At 50.4% G+C, this 24,106-nt stretch overlaps 1 protein-coding gene across 5 annotated transcripts; it reads right to left on the bottom strand.

Annotated features, from left to right (window-relative positions):
• Nucleotides 1-547: 547 nt before the first annotated feature.
• Nucleotides 548-23,970, bottom strand: CDK12 (cyclin dependent kinase 12). 5 transcript variants are annotated; one of them, XM_085211262.1, is made up of 14 exons: nucleotides 22,541-23,970; nucleotides 16,915-17,793; nucleotides 13,585-13,761; nucleotides 12,450-12,589; nucleotides 11,684-11,854; nucleotides 11,047-11,236; nucleotides 10,184-10,240; nucleotides 9,986-10,087; nucleotides 8,889-8,966; nucleotides 8,309-8,425; nucleotides 7,559-7,690; nucleotides 6,627-6,841; nucleotides 4,588-5,040; nucleotides 548-2,489 (listed from the first exon to the last, which is right to left on the bottom strand). In XM_085211262.1, exons 1-14 carry the CDS (start codon nucleotides 23,584-23,586, stop codon nucleotides 1,840-1,842), a joined length of 4,407 nt encoding a protein of 1,468 aa, XP_085067388.1. In that variant the 5' UTR covers nucleotides 23,587-23,970; the 3' UTR covers nucleotides 548-1,839. The 5 variants fall into 5 exon arrangements, with proteins under 5 accessions (XP_085067388.1, XP_085067386.1, XP_085067387.1 ...); XM_085211260.1 differs by having other exon boundaries at nucleotides 548-2,516; nucleotides 22,541-23,967; XM_085211261.1 differs by having other exon boundaries at nucleotides 4,588-5,043; nucleotides 22,541-23,966.
• Nucleotides 23,971-24,106: the final 136 nt, after the last annotated feature.

Raw genomic sequence — 24,106 nt, 5'->3', positions numbered from 1 at the left:
AATGAAAAAGGAGGAGGTGGTGGGGGGCAGCCCCCCCTCGCTCTGGGGTGATAGCGGGGACCCTTCTGTGCTCAGCCCTGCTGCCTGAGCTCCCTGCGCCCTCACAAGGGCTGATGGTGGTGGTGGTGGGGGGGGTCGTCTATGGGGAGAAGCCCCCCCAGGTGCTCTGCCCCAGCCCCACAGCAGGACCAGGGGTGGTGATGAGTAGGGGGCAGCTGGCACAGAAGCGGAGGCTTTCCATCCCTTGTTCAGGGCCAGGAGCCCCCTGTCCCCCTCCCCACCAGGTCACCACCACTCCATTTTAAGGTCAAAGCCCCAAATTTGGCCCTCAGCCCCCCAGGGTTGCAGTGCTGCTGCTTTGAGCTCAGTCCTCAGTGCGGCTTTTCTGCAGAGCTGCCCATTGGGAACGGCGAGCACTGGCCGCCCCCCAGGAGGGTTGAGCAGTGCGTGGGCTGGGCTCAGGGAGAAAAGGCAAAACGCCACCAGCAGCTCCAGCAGCGGCGTGGTGGAAATTAAAAATATATATATAAATTAAAAAAAAAAAAACTCTGGAGAGGAGACTGCTTTATTTAGTGCACTCTGCATCACAGAACCCCCTCCTCCTGCACGTCAGGCATCGACCGGCCATGAAAGCAAAGGAAAACCAATGAGAAGAACCCAAATCTCCCAAACCTGCGCCTGGCAGCAGCGCCCAGGTCCTGCAGCCCCACGGACTCCCATCTGTTCAGCACTTCAGAACACTGTCATCTCAAATTAAATGAACAACTCTATGTTTTCCATAGGAAAGGCCTGCTCGGGGAGGAGGAGGAGGACAAAATAAAGCTCATAAATATGTACCTTTGTTTTATTCGTCTCTTTTGTTTACGTCTCATTGAAATGGACAACAACGCAGCGTTCTGCGAAAGGAGAAAATCTGGGGTCAGTGCTTCCTCCACCACCAGGCAACCAGAGGAGCTCACAGGTCCTGGGATGTCCTGATAGGAAACCTCCAGGAGCCGCCCCGGAATCCCCACCAGAATCGCTCTATTTTTCACCTTTCTTTAATTATTATTTTTTTTTTTTTTTCCTTTTAAACTTCAATTCTTCCAATATTTCAGAATTCCAAAGAATACCTGTTTGTAAGGGAGGCGTTCTCTTCGGCTCTTGAACGTAAAAACCAAAACAAGAGGGGGAGGGGGTGAATAACAAACCAACCGATACCAAAGAACAGTTCCTACTGCAACTCCGTGGCAGCAGAGAAACCCAAAGAGACCCTTCACAACGCCGCCGTCCTACAGCTGCTGAGCAGAGCCCTGGGGGTCACACAGCTCCAAGCACCACGGCCCCGCTGTGCAGCCCAAGCTGTGGGTCCCTGCAACAACAGCTTCGTTTTTATTCTTTATTCTATTTCTTTTTTCTTTTCTTTTTTTTTTTTTTTTTAAAGGGGATTTAAAAAAAAAGAAAAAAAAAAAAGAAAAACCAACCAACCAACAACATTTTGCTTTGGGATCAGGCCGTCCCTCGGCCCTACCTGAACCCTGCCCCGCTCCTCCCTGCACGACGCACCGCTGCCCTCCTTGCTTTCATTTCCTCCTTCCCCCCCGGCGGGTTTGTTCCATTCAGCCCATTTTACACAGCTCCCCCACCATCTGCTGGCTCAGGGCACGAAGCTCAGCGCCGTTTTATTGTCGCTAACCAAGCACAGAGGTCTGGCCGGAGCGCTGCACAGAGGCATCGGGCGCCGGGCGAGCGAGGGATGCAACAGAGAGCTTTGCAGCAGCTGAGCGCGGCCGAAAGCCGGCCAACATCACGTCGCTACGGTCAGAAGCGAGGGAGGGAGGTGATGGCAGAGGACGAGCATCAGTAAGGAACCCCCCGGCCCCGGCCCCCGCGTGAGGGCACCCGGCCCGGCCCGCGGAACGCCTTTCCGTAGGGCGCAGCCTGGGCCGGGGCCCCCCAGCCGTGCCCGGTTCCTGCCCCACTGGACCCGGCCGTCCCCACACCCAGCTCGTTGTAGGTTTGGATTTTGGCCTCCGGGTGTACCAGCGTGTTGTTGCTCCCCTCGGTTTTGCTGAAGGATTGCCCGACCGAATGCAGCGCCACGGGGACTCTGGTGAAGCGGAGGTCCTGGTCCCCTGGGAACTGGACAGAGCCCATGCCCTGGTAGTTGCTCGTCTCCCCGAGGTGGCTCACGGAGCCCAAAAAGGTCCTGCTTTTCCCCAGAGTCTGGGCAGAGGGTTCCAACAGCGTCTGGCCAGAGTTCAGCTCCTCGGCCCCGAATCCCCCATCAGAGCCCTCGGTGCTGTAAGTCCTGGACGAGTGGGACCTGCTGTAGTCAGCGGAGCGGGCGGCCTGGTGCTCGGCGTGGCTCAGAGGCTCCTCTTGCTGGGAAAAGAGCTGCAGCAGAGCAGCTGTCACGGCCGGGTTCAGCTCCGGGGCTGCACTGGAGAGGTCTGCTTCGGAGAGAGGCGGCGGCGGCGGCGGTCCGGGGGGCTCGGGGGGCCTCTTCTCTGGTGGGAGAACGCGAGGAGGACATGCTGTGGAAGGGTTACTCCTTTTAAACAACATCTTAACAACCACGCGAGCAGATATCAATACATTTCTACCAAGTAAAACGAAAAGCAAACAGCCCTGCCGAGACCATCCGCTCTCCAGGAAGCACTGGAAAAAGAGGCGGAGAATTCTGCAAGCTGCCATTCGGTGTGAGATCACCGCTCACGTTCATTAACGTTCTCCCCGCGCTCACCCCGGTCCCCCACACTCCCAAGCGCTCAGCAACAGCTGTCCTAACACATGGGCATCCGCAGAGGGAATTCCTGCTCCTGGATCAAAGGCTAACGGGGAGGCAGCCAGATGCAGAGCTGCACGGAGCAGCGTTCCTGGAAAGCAGAGGGACCCCGGTGCTGCGCTGCCTGGCACCGACTGCGTGCCACCGCGTGCCCTGCGGAGGGTGCGAGGCAAGAAGCCCCGACCCCCAGTGCCAGCTGCTGTCTGCAACCCTGCTCAGCTCCCAGCCACGATGCGGCCCCTCCGTGCTCGTGGGGACTTTGCTGCTTTCACCACCTTGTTAAGTACAGTCCAAAAATCTCAACCCACAGCTCTCTGCAGCGTACCGACTGCCCTGCAGTACCACAGCGTACCTGTGGCTCAGCCCCCCCCCCCGCTTCACCCTCCCCAAAGCAGACCTGAAGCAACAAGATCTCCTATTTCTAGAGGATCCCTCCTGTCAGAACGAGAGCACTCCTCGCAGGGCATCCCCACCGGCTCACAAAGCAGTTTGGTTACGGTGCAAAAAGCCGAGAGCAGAGCTGGGGCGTTCCTCTGCTCGGGCAGCGCCACGGCCAGGGGTGACACCGCGCACAGGAGGTGACACCTCGTGCACCAACCGTGCTCACAAAACCAGCCCTGACCCACAGAGCAACACCACTGCACTGGTTTGGTCTCACCCACCAACAAAAGCATCGGCCACGGGGCAATGAAGCAATTACTGGCGATGACGTGAGAGGCCACCAACACCCTGTTCGAATCAGATCCTCAAATCATGTGCAAAAGTGGTTATTAAAAAGGTCAAACTTTATTGTGAAAACCAGTAGTCTTCCAGGACCACCCCTCCACCCGTATCCATCAGTCCACTTTAAAACTAGATTGTATTTAAATCCAGAAAACAATCTTCAGGTAATTTTAAAGCTAAGCTGATCTGGGGACAGCGCAGCATTTAAAATAAACAGAGAACAATGTTATTTCATTGAATCTGCTCTACAATAACCTAATTATATTCCAGTACTAGGGCAAAAAAAAAAAAAAAAAAAGAAGAAAAAAAGGAAAAAAAAGCACAATCACAACTGGCTTGTGGTGGGCGGGTGTGTTGAAGGCACGAGAACACAGCACGTTCAGCTACATTGCAGAGGAGTTGTGTATCGGGCCAAAAGAGGCTCCCTGGAGAGTCTGAGACATACTCAGGAGGCGCTTCTACAATTTGGTGAGGTCGTCACAGGATGTTGCTAATAATTCAAAAAATCAACAAGAAAAAAAAAAAAAAAAAGACATGGAGACATTTACACTCACCTCTGGAAATGGAATCCACGAGCTCGCTGCTCTCCTTTTGGGCAGGTCTTTAAGCATGCCTCTAACTTGCTTGACAACAACCTGCTGCCTCAGCTTCCAAAGCTGCACAGCTCCAGCACTCACACATCACAACCCTACGCACACTGAACCTGGGTAGCTGTGCACCCATCCCTCCCTCACAGGGCTCTCCAGTATTTCGTTTCTCATGTTCTTTACCGCTTTTCTTTTTTTCCTTGATTGAGCAGGAAGGTAACGGTGGGGAAAAAAAATATTTGGGGCGAGTGAGACAGGGAAATCTGCATAACTGCACCGTGCAAGAAGCCTACCTGGGTGTGTAAGCCCTGACCACATTCTAACACCCAGCACTTTCCTCCTCCCATCCTCACCCCACGCCCCGCTTCACCAGCCTCCCCCTGCCACAGCTCTCAGATGTCTCAGCTCCTCCAGGTCACAGCTGAACCACAGGCACTCGTATGGCAGCTTGACTTTTTCAACCAGGTGAATGGCATTGGAGATGCACAAGCAGTGCTCACGGTTATTTACCTGTGCTTTCCTCCTGATGCATTGTAGGGGTTTTTCTCAGCCCCCGCTGCTCGCTGCTCTTCTCCCCATTGCTTTCCTCCAGGGTTAGGACAGGCTCCTGGCTCTTCATCAGCTGACTGAGCAGAACGGCCAGCACGTTCTGCATGTCTCCCTGAGCACCAGCTGCTTCTGGAGTCACCTGCTCCTCCGGTGGCTGGGCCTCCGTGGGTGGCTCTTCTATGGCTTCCTCTGCTGCTGCTGCTGCTGCCTGAGACTCCTGCTGCTGAGTTGTGGCTTCTGTCAGAGCGTTGATGGACTGGTTGAGAGCCTCCAGCTGTTGCTGCATCTCTGGGTTAGAGTGTACATTTAACAGCTGGGCCATCTGTGGGACGCTCAGATCAGTCTGGCTCTGCAGCAAGTTCAGTAAAACAGCTAGTTCACTCTGATTCAGCTGCTGGGTGATTTCTCCAAGGCCTGCTGGAAACACAAGAAACATCACAGAAAGGTCAGAGAATGCTGCATCTGACCAGTTTGTAATCATGACACCACACACACCAGCAAACCCCTCTCCTCCGCGGGCCTGGGGAAGGCATGCAGGCTGCAGAAGGATTCCAAGACAGTTTGCTCAGCTTTCCACCATCAGCTTGCCCCCTCCAGCCTGCAATCAGATCTGAACAGCACTGCAGCAGCACCCCGTGGTACTGCTCACACACTGCACTCACCCAAGGCTGCAGTTCAGTAATGCTCTGCTAGCAGCAGAGGGAAGCTTTGTCACTGCCCCCCCTGATCTGCCACCAGCAGAACCACACACAGCTGCTTGTTCAGAGCAGAACCAAACCTTCCCCTAACCGAGGGCATCCCAAGGATCACAATGCTGAGCAGCTACACCAGTCAAGGCAGCAGGCTCAGGGACGTGAGTGAAAGCCTTTAGCTCATCTCACAGTAATCAAAGCAGCACCCCTTCCTGCACTAGAAACCATGTTCCCAGGATAGAGCCCGTTTGGGATGGAAGAAGGGTGTGTTCCACCAGTGCAGCAAAAAAAATAAAAATAAAAATAAAATAGGTCATGCAGAAGGCATCTCCTGTCTGAAAGCTGGCCTGGGACCAGAAGGCTCTGTCCTGACCTTCACACAGCCAGGTCAGCCTAAAACACAATCTTTATATGGTGACACCTCCCCCTCTGCATCATGCTGGACAGGTGACAAGGATGACCCTTTATACTGACCCTGCAAGTCAGACTCCTTAGCAAGCAAGGTGCACAAGTTTGGTTTTAGAAGCTTCAAATTAAGCCCCCTCTTACTGGGAGAGAACTAATAGTGTTCCTCTGACTGCCTGTTAATCCAGCCAGAGCCTTTTGTCCATCTGCCATGTTTCACTGAACACATGGATTGCACATTCCCTGGAGCAAGAACTGTCTTCTTTGCTACTCGTCTGTAGAACATTCGACACAAAGGAATCTTCAGCCCTATCTGGTATTGTGCAAGGCTTCAGGAGAACAATCAGCACAGTCTGGGGAGCTTTGGATATCTCCACATTCCCAAGAATCAAAATACCTCCCCTCCAACTATTTTTGGGACATCAGAATGTTGAATGTGGTTTTGGCAGCAGTGCACAAGCAAGTCCTTATGATCAACTGATCTCCTCAGTAAGGAACAGTGTGCAATAACGTCCATTTTTGCCCATCAGTCACTAGTCTTTTTTCCCCTCATCTTTATATATTTGAGCAACAGGATCAAATTTCAGCTCATTTGCACGTTGTTTAGATGGCTGTTCCCACCAGCCTGTTATCTATTACCTCACTGGTCAGAGAATCAGGGATTCCTTGAATTATTCTCTAAGAAAGCAAGCATGTGAACCAATAACAACTCCTGAAGACCAGACAGAGTGCTCCGCAGCCAACAAAAAAAGTCAGAACAGAAAGATTCTGCCCTTCCTGTAGAAGTCAAATAATCAGATTGCCTTGAAAGAGACACGCGAGCACCCCACACCCACTGCAAACTGGAGACAGCATGAAGGTAACACCAAGAGGAGCCTTTTGCAGGCCAGACAAGGCACTGACCTACTGCATCTCCAGCACCAGCCTCTGTTTTGAGCTGGGCAGGCTGTGGGTGCACAGGACTGCTGTTGTTTTTGACAGTATCTGTGCTTGTAACAGAGGTAGTTTCTTTCCGAGAAACTTTTGATAACGGTGGCTCTTCCACTGCAATCCCACTCTGCCGCTGCCGTCGTCGTTTCTTGCTCCACAGCTCGTGGCAGTCCTGCCAGTGGGGAAGGCTGAAAGAGAACAAGACTTAACAGGTAAAAAAAAAACGCAGCACCAAAAACAGATTTGAAGACAACTGAAAATTATCAGTGCTGTATGAGAAGTGCGGTTGTTCCTCTAAATGCAGCCACATTACTAAGCCCAGAAGGGGAGAATGCTAGAATGCAATGAAAGGCAGCCCAACTGCATGTGAATCACGTAATCTGCACTGGAGTCTCACTCCTGAATGGACTGGGTTTGCTGCCATACACCTCCTCCCATCCCCAAGCAAACGTACATTCAGCTTTGAGAGTATGGTGGCTTGAGGGAAGCAGCTGCCTTTAATAACCCTGAAGGAAATGGGAATCTCAAAAACTGCTATCCTTGCATGCAAATAAGCTAGAGCAGAGTTTTATAGCCTGACAGAGGTGGGAGAAAAGAGCTGCCAGTAGTGGCTCTTGAGCAGCACTGCACTCTTCCAGCCAATTAACAAGCAATATCATCAACAAGGCTGGCCCATCCTCCATGGCACAGAAGACAGGGATTTGCTGCATGCTATTCCCATATCTTCCAACAGTTTTGGAGCACCTTACAAGCATTGAGCTGAGCTTTATAAAACCAGGGCAAAATGAAAGAAATCCAAAAATCATAACTTAATTCCAACCAAGAAGCCAAGACCAAGCCAGTGGCTCCTTCCTGAAGTTCATTAGCAGTGCCCACCACGGTGAATGATGCCAGCTGGAACTTACTCTGGAGGTGCCATTTTGCTGAGGTCAACATCCTTGAGGAAGTCACTCTGCAGGGCCTGCTCTGCTGTGCAGCGCTTGCCAGGGTCCAACGTCAGCATGTGGTCCAGCAGGTCGAGAGCAGATGAAGGAATGCTGTGTAGAGAGTGGAAAATAGGGCTGAGCTAAGGGGTTGTTCTGAACAGAGCAGTAACAGGCTTTCAGAGAGCCACCCGGTGCTCAAGGGCAATAAACTTGGACTGCACAAATATCCAAGTGATGCACAGCCCAAAGACATCATCAGAACAACAGACATGCAATATTTTTAGTCCAATTTTTCCTCGTTTACAAAGAGCAACTTTGCTACGAATCCCACAAGATAATCACACAATTACGCTCTCCCCCCAGAGAGCACATCTCTGAAGTGAGACAGCCTCAGCACCATGAGAATGCCAGGCTGTCAAGTGTGCTCTCCAGGTGCAGACTGACAAGGCCAGACCCTCACAAGGAGCGTCCCATGTGTGCAGAGGCAGGGAATCCCTCCAGAAGGCACCTCAGGCAGATGAGACAGTTAATGCACAGCGAGTCCACTCCTGCCTTCCACAGATGGAAAAACCCCTCATGGTGAGGGCTGCCTGAGGGCAGAAGGTAAGGATGGGAAGCACTGCTTCATTCTGCCAGGCAGACTAGAGCCAAAGGACGGATCTGTGACACAGTGCAGCAGAAGGCCATAACCCCACACAGCTGCTCGTCCTCTCTACTATGGAAACTCACAAGGAGAACTCCTCACGCAGGCGCCTTCGGTATTGCTTCTTGGGTTTCATAGTGTTGAAGTAGGGCAACTTGATGACATCGGGCCACACTGCTGGACAGGGGCTCCCACAGAGCCGGCTGAGAACCAGAAAAGCAGAGTATGATCAGCAGGTGAAACAGTGAGAAGAGTCACTGGCTGAAGTGAGGACACTGCCTTTCTAAGCAACCTGGAGTACCAATAGCCTAGGTCTGGGCGTGCTTATAATAAGTATTAAATAAACCACGAGTTAAAAAGGAAAAGTGCTCACTTAAGCTTATCAGCTATCCATCAAACTGAATTTTCAGTGAGATATGATTTAGGGTCATGATTTCTGCATTCAGCTAGCTACAGATTTTGCTGCAGGTGCATGCTTTAGCAGGCACACACTTGGGTGGCGCAGACACCTAGATGCCCAACTGTTTACACGTGCAGTTACAACCATTTACTGGTCCTATTTTGCAGGCAGATTAGAGAAAGAGGGCTTTTATAATACAGCAACTATGTGCATGAGCAGTTACTGCAGTACCTCTTTCTCATAGGCATGCATGTGCAATGCTTTACCTGATTAATTCAAGCTGAGCCAGTTCCAGATTGGCTTGAAAAATAGGCTTCTTTGTAAACAGTTCCCCGAGGATACAGCTGGAAAGAGGAAAAGCAAGAGGTCACGACAGAAAACCCTTGGGATGATCGTTTGAACACTGCAGCATTTCTGTTCGGAAGCAGATCTGCCCAAGGAGAGTTATTTGCATCAGGGCTTGTAGTTGAGAACTGACAAACTAACCTATGTGTACAGTCACCAGTTCCACGCAGCTGGGAAATAACACTAGTCTGGTTAATGTGTCACAGGCTTCACACTTTAACTCTTTGCAGGGAAAGTAGGATGTGTTAATACCACGATAAGAAAAACAGGCAGGCGTCTCATTTTCTTCCCACTTATCTTTCCAACTTTACTGTCAAAATTTGGGGGATATTTGCTGGCCCAAATATCCTCAGCTGTCAGCAGTACGCTGCTGGTCACTGCCAAACACAGCATACAGCCCTGCACACACATTTGTGCAGCTGTAAGGGAAAGAGAACGAGACAGGGGACAGCTCTGACTCAGCCAGTCCTTAACATCTACCCTCAGGCCTTCTGGCAGGAATGACAAGCAGTGCCAAAGATAGCTGCAGACTGATACAGACACCTGTCTGCAGGAGCTGGGCTAACCCCACTCATTTGGCACAGGACACCGAACAGCAACTGGACTTCACAGCCAAAATTTCCAGCAGTAATTGGGAGGGCCTGACTTTCACTTCTTTGTTGTTTGTGTACTAAGCCCCAGTAGAGGTTTGTCACCCTTCCTGATCTCAATGGCACATTAGCAGCAAATGTCAGCTGGTTCTGTTTTTAAAAAGAGGAAGAACAGACACTTTTATCTTCCCTTTTATATTGACCTCTATGACAACACAAAAAATACTTATTGCAGGACCTCTCACTAGTAGCTTTAGCTAGGTGACAGTCACTGCTGGCTTATAGTATGGGAACACCCTTCAAATGTTTAGTTGGAACAGATACAGCTTCAGAGATTAGCACAAGTCAAAAGCTGCCTCCCCTTGCAACCACTGTGTGCACGAGGTTCCCAGCCCTGCCATGACAGAAGATGGAAGCCAGGCACTTACCCACAGCTCCACACATCTATGGCTGGCGTGTAACGCTCCTCACCTAGCAGCAATTCTGGAGGTCGATACCACAATGTAATGACTTTATTTGTGTATGGACGGCTGGAAGGGAACATCCAAATGTAAACTGGCATCAAGAGCCACGAAACCCAATTACACAAGAAGTAATCATTAATTCCTCCACTCCCCATGCCTCACCTCTCCTCCGAGCTGTAGAGTCGGGCAAGTCCAAAATCTGCAAGTTTGATTTGCCCACTGAAAGACAAAAACAATCTCTGGTTTGAACTGCAGCTGTGCTCACATTCTGCAGGCAGTAAAAGGTAAGGAAATCCCTCAGAACAACAGAAAGGCCCGAATGAGCAGCAGTGACTTCTGGCTGCATCGGATCCTATGTAGTGCTTCAAGGAAATGAAATGTGATGCTTCAGTCTCATCTCTATCACAGTCCTCCCAACAGACCAGTGTCCCAGGGAAATTTTTTCAGAAGGATAACCAGACACGTGGATGCAATCATATGCAGTATTATTCTCACAAGCTTTTCTTCCGGTTATCGAGATAGCATCTTGATAATTAACAGAAATTAATCATTGTAAAGCACTCTGTGATGAGCCACGTTACTGCCAAACACTGCTATCTAAACAAGAGAGAACTCGTGGAGATCTGCTGCTTTCGACTTTAACCCTCAATGGTTTCCAATAAACAGGATTTTTGCCAAAATGCCATGGAGACGAAGGACACAAAGAGACCCATTTAATTTAAGCTAACACAAAAGCTATCAGACAGACTGCAACCACCAGCAAGTTCCACAGAAGGCAGTTAGGGCTGCTCACCCTTTGTGTCAAGAGCTGTGCTCCCAGCCAACGGCAGCACCCAGGAAACCTACCCCTTAATCATCTGTCACACTGCTGGTGGAAATGCACAGGATTGTGTATCTGTGGTGTGCAGACAGCTCTCATTACTGAGCATAACTCCAGGTGAGGACAACAAGTGGGTACTTTCATCTGAACCCAGGGGCAGCTCAGGGGAAAGAGCCAGGAGAGAACTCCATCCCTGCCAGGTTACCTGTTGTTCAATAAGATGTTGGAGCACTTAATATCCCGATGAAGGAAATTCTTTTTGTGACAGTAATCCAGACCTTCCATTAACTGTTTCATGAAAGACTTGATATGGTCCTCTGAGAAATGTACCAAGCCAGATTCTAGCAGCCCCATTAGGTCGTGGTCCATGTACTCAAATACAAGGTAAAAGGCACCTGGAATAATACAGAAAGAAATAATTAAGATGAGAAAGGAGAGATCAAGGAAAAGAGGAATGAAAGCACATTCAGTTCGTTGAAACATTTTTGTGTGTGCTGTTCAGTGTGCTCTGCTTATGTATTTCGTTTCTTAATGCACATACACAGGGTTTACAATGCATCCTACACGCTTTTTACTGCAACTGCTTTTCTGACTCTACAGGAAGAAATGCAGTGTGCTCTTTTAAACCTGCTTCTACCTCTGCATGGTGAAAATTCACATTAACCAGAATCTATCCCTTGCTGGGAGATCAAATCCAGAGGCCAAACGTGCTGGAACCACACATCAAGAAGGAACACAACAACAAATCCACACACGCAGAAAGATTTTTAGTTTTACACTCACAAACAAATGAAATTGCATCACCTTTTTGGCTAATTGAAACCACACCCTGCAGCAAATACCTTTGTCCTTTTTGAAATCCAGTGCATCTTGTTTGTCCGTGACGATTTCCTTCATGTTCACAACACTACGATGGATCAGCTGCCGAAGGATTTTGATCTCGCGGATGGCTGTGATGGGGAAGCCCTCCTTCTCATTGTCCAGTCGCACCTTCTTGAGAGCTACCAATTCACCTGCCAGGACAAACCAGCGTCAGAGCATCTGCATACATCACTGCCAACAGCTCTGAGGATTCCCAGCAGGAAGTAACTGTGGACACAGTCAACATCCACTAAGAAACAAAAGAGCTGCTTCAGTTACCACTCAGTTATTTTGTGTTAACACCACTCTGACTGAAGTCACCACGCCAGCAACTCGAGACAGGTGACACCGGAGCTCCTCCTGGTTTGCTTCAGTGGAAAATCGGACGGGTGAACTGAAATTACCCCACGCAGCTCCAGCCCTTTTTACAAGCTCTGCTACAGTAAAACTCAACAAGAACACATTTAAACAGCAGGGCCTCAGTTGGCACCTGTGGCTGCAGCCAAGCTGTGCACGTTGGGTACACAGCTTCACAAACACAGAGGGCAGCTGGATGCTCAGTTAGCAGCGTGTCAGAGCCTCTATTCTTTTACCCCTCTTCCACACACACTACATAAGTGTCCATTTCGGTGCTGGAGCCACTTCAAATTCTACAAGTATTCATCAGTCCCTGGCACCATCACTAACACCCACGGTAACGAGGCCTTGGAAAAGTGGGGTCAACCTGTAGCCACGTGGCACCTTTACCTGTGTCCTTGTCCTTGGCTTTGTACACCTGCCCATACGTCCCTTCTCCAATAATCCCGATGATATCAAACTTGTCCACACAACGCTTCCCCCAGTCGCTTTCTGTCTGCCTCCTTTCCCCATACCGAGGACAACAGATTCTGAAAGAAGCAAGAGGGGACTGTTAGACACCCATCTGACAGGCTGTTACACACCCATGTGCTCCACCTCACCCACAACCCCTCATAATCCTCCATCCGATGGTTTTTAGGAAGCATCCTAAAAAACAAACGCAGAATTTGCCCTCGCACCCACGCAGGTAACTGCACAGATTTCTACAAAGACCTCATTATGCACTTTCATTCTATTATTCTGAGTAAGAATATTCTGGGTTCTTCTATTGTGAATAACCTGCTCCTAGAAGCACCAAGAGCTTTATGCAGGGATACTCATCAGGAAGTTTCTCTGGTGTAAAGGCTACAGTTAGATCAGAAGATTGAGACAGCTTCCAGGGTAGATGTGGCTGAGTATCAGAACATGGCACACTCCACCCATCTCTAGCATTGGAAGGATGAGAGGGAGGGACAGCAGACTGTTACAGCTTCAGTACACAGCCTGAACTGCCACCTCCATTTGGTGCATGAGAGACACCAGCCCTTCTTACCTGATACTGATAGGTGTGCTGCTCATTCTAAAATAGATGGCAAGCAGCCTTCAGCTGCAAGTGGTCCCAATACAAAACCACCCACAAGAAATAAGATCACGTTCAAAAACTGTAACACGAACTTCATTTTTCCACGTTGCATTTCTCTCAATGGAGACAGCACCCCCCAGTCTGAGGACAGAAGAACTGCAATAAAATGGAACTGAGCCTGGCTGAAGATTTATAAGCACACATGAAGTGTTCTTTCCATCCAACAAACAGTGGGGAGAGCTGGCAAAGCAGCTGCCAGATTCAATTTCAGAAGTGACTGTGCTTTCAAGAGCACCATCTCCACACAGGGATGGACTGCACAGGACACGCAGTCAGCTCTTCCGGAGTCACAGCGTGGACCACAGCTCTACCTTAAAGCTTTAGAAACCTCGACTGACAGCAGTGTGAAGAAACAGAAAACCCAACAACTTGGAAAAGCTGAAGAAAGAAAGTCAGCCTTACTTTGGTCTCTTTTTGAAGGGTTGCTGAGGTGGTGTGGCTGCCTTTGGTTCCGGGGAGTCAGGAGGAGATGGATCCCCTCCAGGGAGCTCTGGAGGGAGCGGGAGGTCCGTGAGTAAATGCCGTGGTCTCTGCTCTCTATCTTTCTTCACAGGTTTTGGAGGAAGAATCTCTTTTGGACTAAACTCCGAAAAGTCGATACAATACAGAAATCAGACATCAGAGGTAACAAGCAAACAAAATCCTACGGTAGGACAAAAGCTCTCTATTTGAGAGCATAATCTTAGGAAAATTAGCATAGCAAAGTGTAAAATTAGAAAACGGTCTTGCATTTTACAATAAGCAGTCAGGAAAGTGTTACATTTGAATGCACCGTCTTCAAACAAAACACACTGCTCTCTGCAACCAGCACTTGCTCAAGCTGCACAAACAACCACAACTAAACCTCTCTGAAAGTCACTTAACTTCTTAGCAAGGACTGAAACAGAGCTCTAACGCGTGCACATCACTGAGAGATCAGATTTTTGTTTTAAATTAAATTATGGATGGCAGAGAAGCTTGGTTTAGACTGGCAGGAGTCTCAACAGCAGAGTCTAATTTCTCTCTCATGTTTGCTTGCAACAGGAAGAACTCCTAGGTCTGAGCAGTCAGGAATTCTCCTATATGTAAATCCCAGCAGTACAAACAATCGCAGGGCTTGTTTTCTGGGCAGCCAGCAGGAGGTTTGCTGTGTGTCAGCAGCAGCATCTAACGCTCATCAGCACTGAGATCTCCACATAAATAAGATCTGGAAGCAGGTCGTTCTTCTGATTTTCCTAGCAGACACTGCCAAATTTACCTAAAAATCTCTTGTGACATACAGTTAAGATGCAAGCAAGACAAAGCAAGATACAGTCCAGGCACTGAGCTCTGATATCTGAGAAAGAACGGGGAGTAATCTTATCCTGCTGCTGCAGAAGTCACCGCTCAGTGCAGAGCAAAACGAGGCACACTCACTCACTCCTCTGCAGGAAAACCTTCACTGTGAATGCTGCTATGGGCAGCGCGTGCCCTGGAAGCAGCAGGAGAGCTGCACGCCCTGACCCTCGGTCCCCACGGCCTGGGAGCCTCAGTGTGTGGGATGGCATTGCCAGGGCACCGCGCCGAAGCACAGCAAACCTGAGAAACTCCTTCAGAGAAGCCCTGGGAAGTCAGAACCTGTGTTCAAACAGAGCTTTCGTCACTGACTTCATAGGCATATTTGAAACACCAACGTGATGCCCAGCTCTTAACAGACCGTCAGCTCACAGTAAGAAACAAGCAGCTACCTGGCCTCATGTTTGACCCACTTTCACTTGGGACACCATTTGCTTCTGATACTATAGAAATACCTTATAACATGCTACACTTGAGCCCTTTGACCCCGACAAAAAAAAAAAAAGCTTCAGCCTTTTTCCAATGCACATCAAATACAAATTTATTGAGAGGACTTCCCTGGGAAGGGCACAGATGTGCTGGTGGGGCTGTGGCACTGACACTCACACTGCCTGGGGTTCCCTTCTCCCCCTCTGACCAACACCCAGCACATCCTCGTGGACACACTGCTCTCTTTCAGCACTTTCCAGCCACTTCACTCTCTTCTATTAGCTGGTCACTACAGCTTTAATTACTGTCAGAACATTTGGACTTCTCACCAGGATTTCTTCAAAGTGAGGAAGCCAAACAGGCACTTCAGAGCTGCCCAAGCATAAGGATGATAAACATGAATGGCAGCAGCCTGGCGCAGACACACAGACACTATCCCCTGTCTCCCATGCTCCAGAACACTAAGAACACACTCAGGCTGTATTTTCAACTTCACAGAGCACTGTGAAGGCAGCCAGGTGTTCCTAAAAAACCTATGCAAATGGTTTTTTCAGTGCAACATCAAACAAGCACGTATGACATTGATACCACTTGGCTCTAAATGGCTGCTTCCTCCTGCTGCCACGCTCCCTGCAAGTGGGAGCAACCCATGGCACACCTCAGCTGATCTGCACAGGCAGATCGTTCCTGGGAGCCTGGCAAGCATCAGGAAAGGGTTGAAGGTTCTCTAAGTGAAGGCGTGCTTGTAGTTCAGAGCCTGTTCCCAATCCTACACTTGGCGTGGCCTAGTGTTCGCCCAGGCTGAGCGTGTAAAAACAGCCTATTCGTAAGAAGATCTGTTCATAAGGACAAAGTCAGTGATTAAGAGTGAGTTCTGTAACTGCCAGTGCCACACACAGCTACCACTCAGCAGAGAATGTGGGAATTCACAGAATCACAGAATTGCAGGGGTTGGAAGGGACCTCTAGAGATCATCAAGACCAGCCCCCCTGCCAAAGCAGGTTCCCTACACCAGGTAATTCCCATCCTTTCACGGGGAAAAGCTCACTGCATCCACTCACTGTGTTTAGCAGCCAGTGGTACATCATCAATTAAAAAAGCAGAGCAAGTTTCTCCAGACAAGTTCGTATTAGAAGCTACAGCCAGCCAAAATCCAGAGCAGCAAGATATACGATTACAGGACAGGATTCAGTCTGCATGTTCTGATCAGAAGTGATAGGAGAAAGGGTTTCCTTCCACTTGAAGCTTACACTGCAATGCCACTAGGCGTGCAGGATGCACCAGAGATAGAGGGCACACTGCATGGAGGAGAGGGACGGGCATCAGTTACAGCTGCAAACATTACAGCCACAGCCTGAGGTCTGCTCATCTCCTGAGATCAGCTCCTGGACACACACACATATATTGATAGACAAAAAAGTTGAAGCTGGTGCGATTTTACTCCATTTTCAAACGAACAATACCTACTTCTTAATGATTAATAAAATACTCATTCCTTAAGTAATCAAAATTTAAGCTGAACTAATGCCTTTTATTCTTTAACACGTGGGCACGGCCTGCACACTCCGTGAATTTGGACCAGAAATAGCTCTAAACTATACTCCTCTGTTGGAATTGCTAAGGTCTTTTCTGTTACTTAAGTACAGGTTTGGGGCAAATTAAATAAAAAAGCATTTTGTGCAAATGGCTGCAACACAAAGGGGTCCTTAATTCGGGATCCTTCATTACTATGATAAATAAAACCAAAGCAATGCGAAATTTTTACCAGCTAGCATTAAGGGCAGCCAACCCTCCCTTCCTCAGTGAGAAAGCATGTAACTACCCACACGGGATGACAGAAGTCTCCACAAAGAGCCGACAAGCCAAAAACAGGAGTGGCCATGCAATAGGACAGTCTTCAAAGCCGCAAGACAAGCCAGCAACCACCAAACCAACCACCAGAACCTGCCTGCTTGTGACTCTGTGCCAGGACCCTCAGTGTGACCTTACCTATCCAAGTCATCTTCCCCAACTAAAATAGGGGGGAGCGGAAGCGGAGGCAACGTTGAAGTTTTCAGGTGTGGGATAGCAGCCGTCACAGACGCTTGTGTTTTTGTAGCGACTTGGACAGAGGACTGGGAGTTCACCTGAGAGGATAAAGTAGACGTCCTTGGGTGGGAAGATGATGACAAAGATGTTGGGACCGGAGGAACCTGAACGGGAGTCTGTTGGGATGGAGGCAAAGGTGGAACAGCAGGCGATGGAGGCAGAGGTGGCAGCGGTGGAGTCGGAGGCGGCGGTGTGGTGGTCGGCAGAGGTGGAGGAGGTGATTTTATGGAGGGCAGCGGGGGCGGAATCTCCTTCTCTGCTGTGTCTGTCTCCTTTGGAGATCGAAGGTCCTCTGTCACTGCTACAGGCTTCAAGTCTTTTGTTCCCGGCTGTTTCGAATCTCTAACTGGAAGAGGATGTTTCCTTTCCGAGCTCTCCTCTGCCTTGGTTTTCGTTGTCTCTGCAGGTGCTTTAGTCTCTGCATTTGAACACAGTAAATTCACTAATTCTGTATCTGACGATGACTTTTCAGATCTAACAGTTTTGACGACCTTCTTAGATTCTGCTCCAGACTCCTTCAGTTCAGCTAAGCTGTTCTCCTTTTTCGACAGGAAAACAGGGGAGCCCTTCACCTCCTTCCCATCCACCTTCGCAGCCGCCGCCGCCGCCGCCGCTCGTTCCTTTTTCTTCCTGCTGAGCTCTGCCCCCAGGCTGGAGTTCAGGGGCAGCCTCGTGGGTGATATACTGGAATGGCGACTGCGGGACCCAGACCTCTGCTTTTTGCTGTGAGATGAGTGCCTCGAATATCCCGGGCTTCTGCTTCGGGACTTCACAGACTTCCTGCGAGCAGAAGAAGAGAAATGAACCAGAACATCTCACAAACCCTGAGCTGCTCCCCAACGTCAGCAGCTCTCTACGAAACACCACAGACCCTCTGCTGGTCAGCTCTGGTCAGCCAGGCCGTCACACCTACCAGGAGGGAATAAAGACAGCAGAACCAAACTGCTGAGCAGAGCAGCGTGAGTCCAGGTCAGCACTCAGCCTACCCCCACAGCCACACTGCTAAGGCAAACGAGGGAAGACAAGTCTCCAGCTAGAGATGAGATCACAGCAGCACGCACCAAACCGAAGACTTCAGTCGAGATTACGAGCTGGCAGTTTACAGATCTTTCATAGTAATTATGTACAGCTTTAGAGGAAACAACAGATAAAATATGGTTGCCCCCACGGGAACTTCGCCTCAGGAAACGTCTCACTTCAAGCTCATTCTTCCCCTGCTTCTTTTACTTACCACCATCAGAACTCACATTTGCATGTTGTGATTCAGGAAGGAAAAACAAAACACTAAAAAAAGACTTTTGATTCTGTTTGAGGTATGTTCAGAGGGTCTCAGTCTTCACCTCCAACAGAAGGGCTCTACATTGGTATATCTGCACAAAGAGAGAACTCTGCTGAAAACCTGTGCTGTGAAGAGGTTTTCAGGAGCAAGCAGGGAACACCTCGCTGGGGTACATGCAGTGCAGTGGGGGCTGATGGAGGAACAACATTAAAACCACAGCAGAACTGGAAACTGGTAGTTCCAGTGCATGCCCTCAGTTACCATGAGACAAGGCTGGCCATTCTGCTTAGGGAGGAACCGGAGGAGTCGTGTTAGCTGACAAGAGAGAGAAGAGCTCCGAGGTGACTTTTATTCCACGATGAATTACTGGGAGCACATCTAGCTTTGAAAATGCAGAGTTATACGCCTGCTGTTAGGGCAGCGAGGGCTTATCGTCCCCACCATGAATACCAGCCCAAATCTCAAGTCACTGTGGTCAGAGAACAGCCCCGTAGGCAGTCCTTGCTCTGTGTGCTGCCTCAGGATCATGGCTTTTCCCAAGGTTTCTGCTTGATGAATTAACAGTCTCGGGCACAACTTGCTGCCCAGATAGCAGCTCACCGGCAAAGTTGCCAGGAGCTGAAAATGCCACTACGTTTTCACTAAGCCCAGAGACATTTGCAGGCTAAGGAAGACATCCCTAATGGATCCTGTAAGGATGTCGTTTACTACAAACACAAATAGTTTGGGGATTAGCATTCCCTATTGCAGTTCTTTCGGACACACTATTTAAGGCTCTCCAACACTCACTTTCCTGTGCCTCCCACCCCTACCAGTTACACCAATTTACCTGCTTGCAGAGCCACATTCTGAAACAGATAGCACACAAAGTAAGTTTCTGCATCAGCACTCAGTTATTATTATTATTATTATTTATTTTTTTTTTACCTTATCTGTCATAGTGGTAGGTAGGAACACAGCCACCTGCAGGGCCACCAGAAGGAAGGGTGAAGCCAGCAGGGCTGTGCACAGCCCCACTGCCAGCACACAGCTCCACTGCCCCACCTGCAGCCTGCCCACCTCTCACCCTAACAGCCTCCACTTACAGCCACCACTCGCCCTTCTTCTCTTCCACCAAACATGCAGATCTCCATCCGGATAAAGGTGCTCTGGAATTAAAGAGAGCACCTTGCTGTCTCTTGAGCACTGGAAATGAGAGACACGAGAAACTAACCACGATGACTGAATAAGCATGAAGTTGTTAACGATGAAGAATCCTTTAGAAATCCGATGTAATCAGAAAGTTAAACCAGGCTTTGGAGGGCGGCACATTGGAACCCCCCAGATCCACACTGCAAGAAAGACCGCAGTTAGCAGCTGTCAGTGCTGAAGCACTGGGCAGGACTCCCCACATCCACGTGTTTCCATACCCCTCGCTGTACAAACTCCCAGGAACACCTGGAGACAGCACTGCTGCCAGCCACGACAGAAGAGCTGAGGGCAGCGGTAGCCAGGAAGTCCGACTGCACAGCCCACACTCTGAACTGCTCAAGAAAGAAGCCCGAACAAAGGCTGTTATTCCTGCACGCCCAACGACCCCGAGTCATGCAGAAGCTGCTGCCCCACAGACCCATGCCTGCAGCACGTGTGCACGTGGACACCTGGCTGCTATACTTAGCAAAGAGCACAACCCACCTTCAGCAAGCTGAACGACTTTGGAATTTTTTCTTCTAGCTTTAGCTGCAACAACAAGGAGGAATGGCAAACCACAGCTGTTATTTTCCCTGCTGACCAAATCATCCCTATTTTCTCCTAAATTGAAAGCAAGTTGTTTTGCATAGCCATTTGAAATGCAAACATTCTGTATTCTTTCCAACCAGCACAGCACTTTGATTCAGTTTCCTAACACTGTAGATTGGACATGGAGATTAAAGAAAACACAGAATGTGCTAAGACAAACTAAAACAACTCGTATTTTCAGCCAGCAGAAATAATGCAGTGCCCCAGAAAAGCCTGTGTTACCTCCTTTGAAGGACTTAAGCCACAGTCAGGTGTTCACTGCATGAGTGTGCCAATTTGAGATGCTTCCCCTCCCAAACCACTCCTGTCCTTCCACAGGATCAGTGCTCAGCACGGCTGCTCAGGGCACTCAGCTGCCTCTATCCACTCTCATCCGCAGCAGCCGACCAAAGCCAACCTCAGAAGAGCTGGAAAGGAAGCTCAGCTGATCTCTGCCTCCAGGTGAGCTCCCGAGCAGCCTTGGAGGGGTGGCAGCAGGCAGCTGGGAGCATCTGTGACTTCTGGCACAGACGTCTGACCATAAACTTACACCAACTGCTTCAGCACACAGGCTGTGAGCTCAACGAAGCAAAACCAACGTGTGAATTACAACTTACAATTTGCCTAACATATGGAAAACACCTTAAATTCCCTCTGTCCTTTACTGGGATTCACTTCAGATGAGCATTTTCTGAAGGTGTGATACATCAGTTTTCATTCTGCTGCACGAGGATGCATCACACAGAGAGGCATCAGCTCAAGAAAGGCAGAAGAGCAGGAGGTTTCCAACGGAATCAGAGACCCAAAGAACTCGATACAAGCCAAGCGTAAACAGTAAGCAACCTTTGGAATCTGTTGTGGTTGGGGGTTCCAAGCATTTTGTCAGTGAATCAAAGACACCCTGGAAAAGTTTCTTGTATCAGTATGCGAGTACAGAGGAGCAGCACAGAGTGCTTCAATGTTGTTCCCATAATTAAGATCAGGAAAAGATAACAGCTTGATTTCTCAAGACAGATGCAAGCAGCCATTTACAGAAAGAGCAAGCTCTGGGTTGGGAAGTGCAACAGAACAACCTGGGACAGAACCTCTCATACACACTGCAGTTTCCAGGTGGGTTTCCCCCTGCATCGGACTGAGGGTGGACATTTAACAGATGCCACAGCACACGACCATACCGTGAAGGATACCTGCTGGTTTTACTCTTACAAAAGCATTGGCAAAGAGCCTCCAAGAGCTGTGCCACCATAGCAGAAAGGACTGAGGGGAGGGAAAAGAGATCTCGAGGACTATCCCTCATTACCTCTGAGATTTAAGAGAGGGCCAGGAGCACCTCTGCTTCAAAAAAAATCATAGATATTACTTAACAGCTTCCAGGAAGCTAGAAACAGTCCATCTCTCACAGCGAGGACAAAGGCTATAATTCCAACTACTGCCCCATGGACAACAAAATTCCTCAAGAGAAGAGCTTTAAGAATAAAGGCTCAACTCAAGAAACCCCAAGCAGTTGAAACCCACTGCTCACAAGCACATCCTGGAGCAGCCTCCTCAGGCACAGCTCATATTTGGAGCAGAGGATGCAGCACAGTGCAGAGCAGTTCTATAGTTATTACATTCCAGGTCACATCTTAATTGCCATGGAGCTACAACCAAAGCTCCACAGCACCCACGGTGACAACAGGAAACTCACTTAACAGAATCTGAAGCTAGAAAGAAAAAACAACATTAGACCACGTATTTGTGTACATAACAGGAAGATTAATGAACATCTGAAATAAAACAGAGTTAACACCACCTTCAAATAATAGTTTCCCTCTGTAGCAAGATTACTGTCTAAAGAAAGACAAAATGCAGATGATTTCTACCTGCTTTTCCAGAATGCCCCAATTTCAGAAGGGAAAGTAGTAACTCTAGCACTGAGAAAAGAAAGTTTAGGCTGAAAAGATGGAATTTACATGTGGTCATCTAATTCAGGGAGAGAGAAAAAAAAAGTCAGTTCAGAAAGAGCAAAACACACAAAACACAGACAACCCTCCTGAAAACCGTGATCAGGTTTCCATACGCAACAAACAGATAAGGGGTTCCAGGAGAGGTGAACACATTCCTCCCACTGAGCTGCACAGCAGCGAGGAGCATCCGGGCCCCGTGCTGCACACAGCCCAGCTCCCCCCTGCCAGGGGGCCACCTCCAGAGGTGAGCGTAACTCAATCCCCGGGGCTCGCTCCTTCCCCAGCCACTGCTGTGAGCCAACATGGATGCTGCTCAGTGCCAGCCAGGAGGTGTTTCCTCAAGTGTGAGCACCGCTCTGCAGGAAACAGCAACGAACCTACCCCAGAGCAACTGCACACCGAGCTGCCAGATCACGGCGCTGCTCCAGAGCAGGCCAAATCCAGACACAGAGGAGGATTAACACCCAGCCACCTCAAGGCATCCTCTCCCCCCGCTCCCTCCCCCATTCCCCAGGAGGAAGAAGTCACCGTGGAGAGCACACACCTGGCTATGGGGCTTCGGCTCATGGAGCGCTTGGCAGCAAAAGGGCTGCTGGAGCGCCTTCGGCCGTAGGGACTCGGTGAGCGGCCGCTGTACGATCCACTCCCCCTCTCGTAGCTCGAGGAGCGCCTCCTGTTATAGGGGCTTATGGACCTCTGCCTCCGGCTGTAGGGACTGGGAGACCGTGTGTTGGACTGGTAGGCCACGGGTTCCTTGTAGGGTGGGCTGATGGACTGCCGGCGCGACGAGCCGCCGGGGCTCTTCCTGTAGGGATCGTAGTTACTGGACGTATGCGAGCGGGGCGGGCTGAGGTCGTACTCCTGGATGTAGGAGGCTCCAGAAGGGCTGTCGTCCAATTTTGGGCTGTCCAACCATTTTCTGTGGGGACTTCTGGATTTCCGTTTCGGACTGTCAACGGTTTTATAACTTTTGGGAGCATCCCTTTTGCGATGGCTTTTACTGCGCTCTTTGTGGCTGGACTTGAGCTCCCGATCCTTCCTGGACTTCTCCTTGTGCGCTTTGGCTGAGCGGGACTCCTTGTTGCTACTCTTTGAGGACAGCGCCTTCGGGTGCTCCCCGCTTTCAAGCAGTCTCTTGGAGGAGCCCGATACCCTGTCCTTGGTAGACCCGGACCTGCTGGAGGCCTCCAGGCTCTTTTCCAACTTCCTCTCTTTCTCTGCCTGTTTGCTCTTCATCAGCTCACGGATGCGTTTGTGCTGGTGGTGCCGGTGCTTCTGCGTCCTTTCGCTCCTATCCGCTTTCCTCTCCTCGTTCTCCCTCCTGTCCAATTTGAGGGCCACATCATCCGAGAAGGTGTCCGAATCCGAACTGATGTCATCGTACTCCACCAGTGGTTTGATCACAGCTCCCAGAGGTGCCGCCGTCTCCTGGGCGGCCAACGGTGACTCCTTGGAGTGCCGGGATTTGTGCCTCTTGTGCCTGGAAGCCACCCGGTGCCTCTCCTTGCTGTTGGAGCTGCCCGGCGCGTGCTGCGAGGCCCCCCCGCCGCCCCCATCCTTCTTGCCCCCATGTCTCTCCGGGTTTGGCATTCCTCCTCCACTGTGCTCGGACAGGGGGAGGGGGGGCGCTCCTCCGAAACCCCCGAACTTCAAACTCCCTCAGCGCCCTCCGTTCGCACCATTCACCGCCCCCCTGCCGCCGGCACCCCCTGCCGCATGGGGAGCGGGGCGGAGAGCGCGAGGCGGAAGGGAAGAACGGGGAAGGGGGGGGGAGCGGAACCGGGAGGGGCGGGGAAGGGCACCGGGCCTCAGCGCCTCATCCGAGGGGCCCAGGCCCGGAGGGCAGCGCCGCCGCGGGGGGAGCCCCGGGAAGGCGGGACCTGGGCCCACGATCCCTCCCCACCCGTCCTGTCCTGTCCCCGCCCGCCCTGTCCCCACCCTCAGCACCGGGCCTCACCGCGCGGCCCTTCGGCCCCGCCGCCCCGGCCCGGCCCGGCCCCAGCGCCCCCCGCTCACTTCCCAAAGCGAAACGGCTCCGCGGCCAAGGGGGGCACCCGCCAAGTCTCGCGAGATGACGGCCGTTTCTCGCGAGAATCAACCTGAGCCCTCC

Source organism: Meleagris gallopavo, chromosome 29, assembly GCF_905368555.1.
Source record: "Meleagris gallopavo chromosome 29, MGAL_WU_HG_1.1, whole genome shotgun sequence".
NCBI lineage: Eukaryota > Metazoa > Chordata > Aves > Galliformes > Phasianidae > Meleagris > Meleagris gallopavo.
The sequence above is the reverse complement of the archived record's forward strand: the minus strand, read 5'-3'. Positions and strand labels throughout refer to the sequence as shown.

Excerpts from the sequence above, each read along its gene's own strand:
- CDK12 (XM_085211259.1), bottom strand. The coding sequence starts at position 23,586 with ATGCCAAACCCGGAGAGACATGGGGGCAAGAAGGATGGGGGCGGCGGG. Across the intron at positions 7,691-8,308 it reads CTGCGTGAGGAGTTCTCCTT|CATTCCTTCATCTGCTCTCG; the intron begins GTGAGTTTCCAT and ends CTCTCTACACAG. Across the intron at positions 5,044-6,626 it reads TGGTGCTGGAGATGCAGTAG|CAGGCCTTGGAGAAATCACC; the intron begins GTCAGTGCCTTG and ends TTGTGTTTCCAG.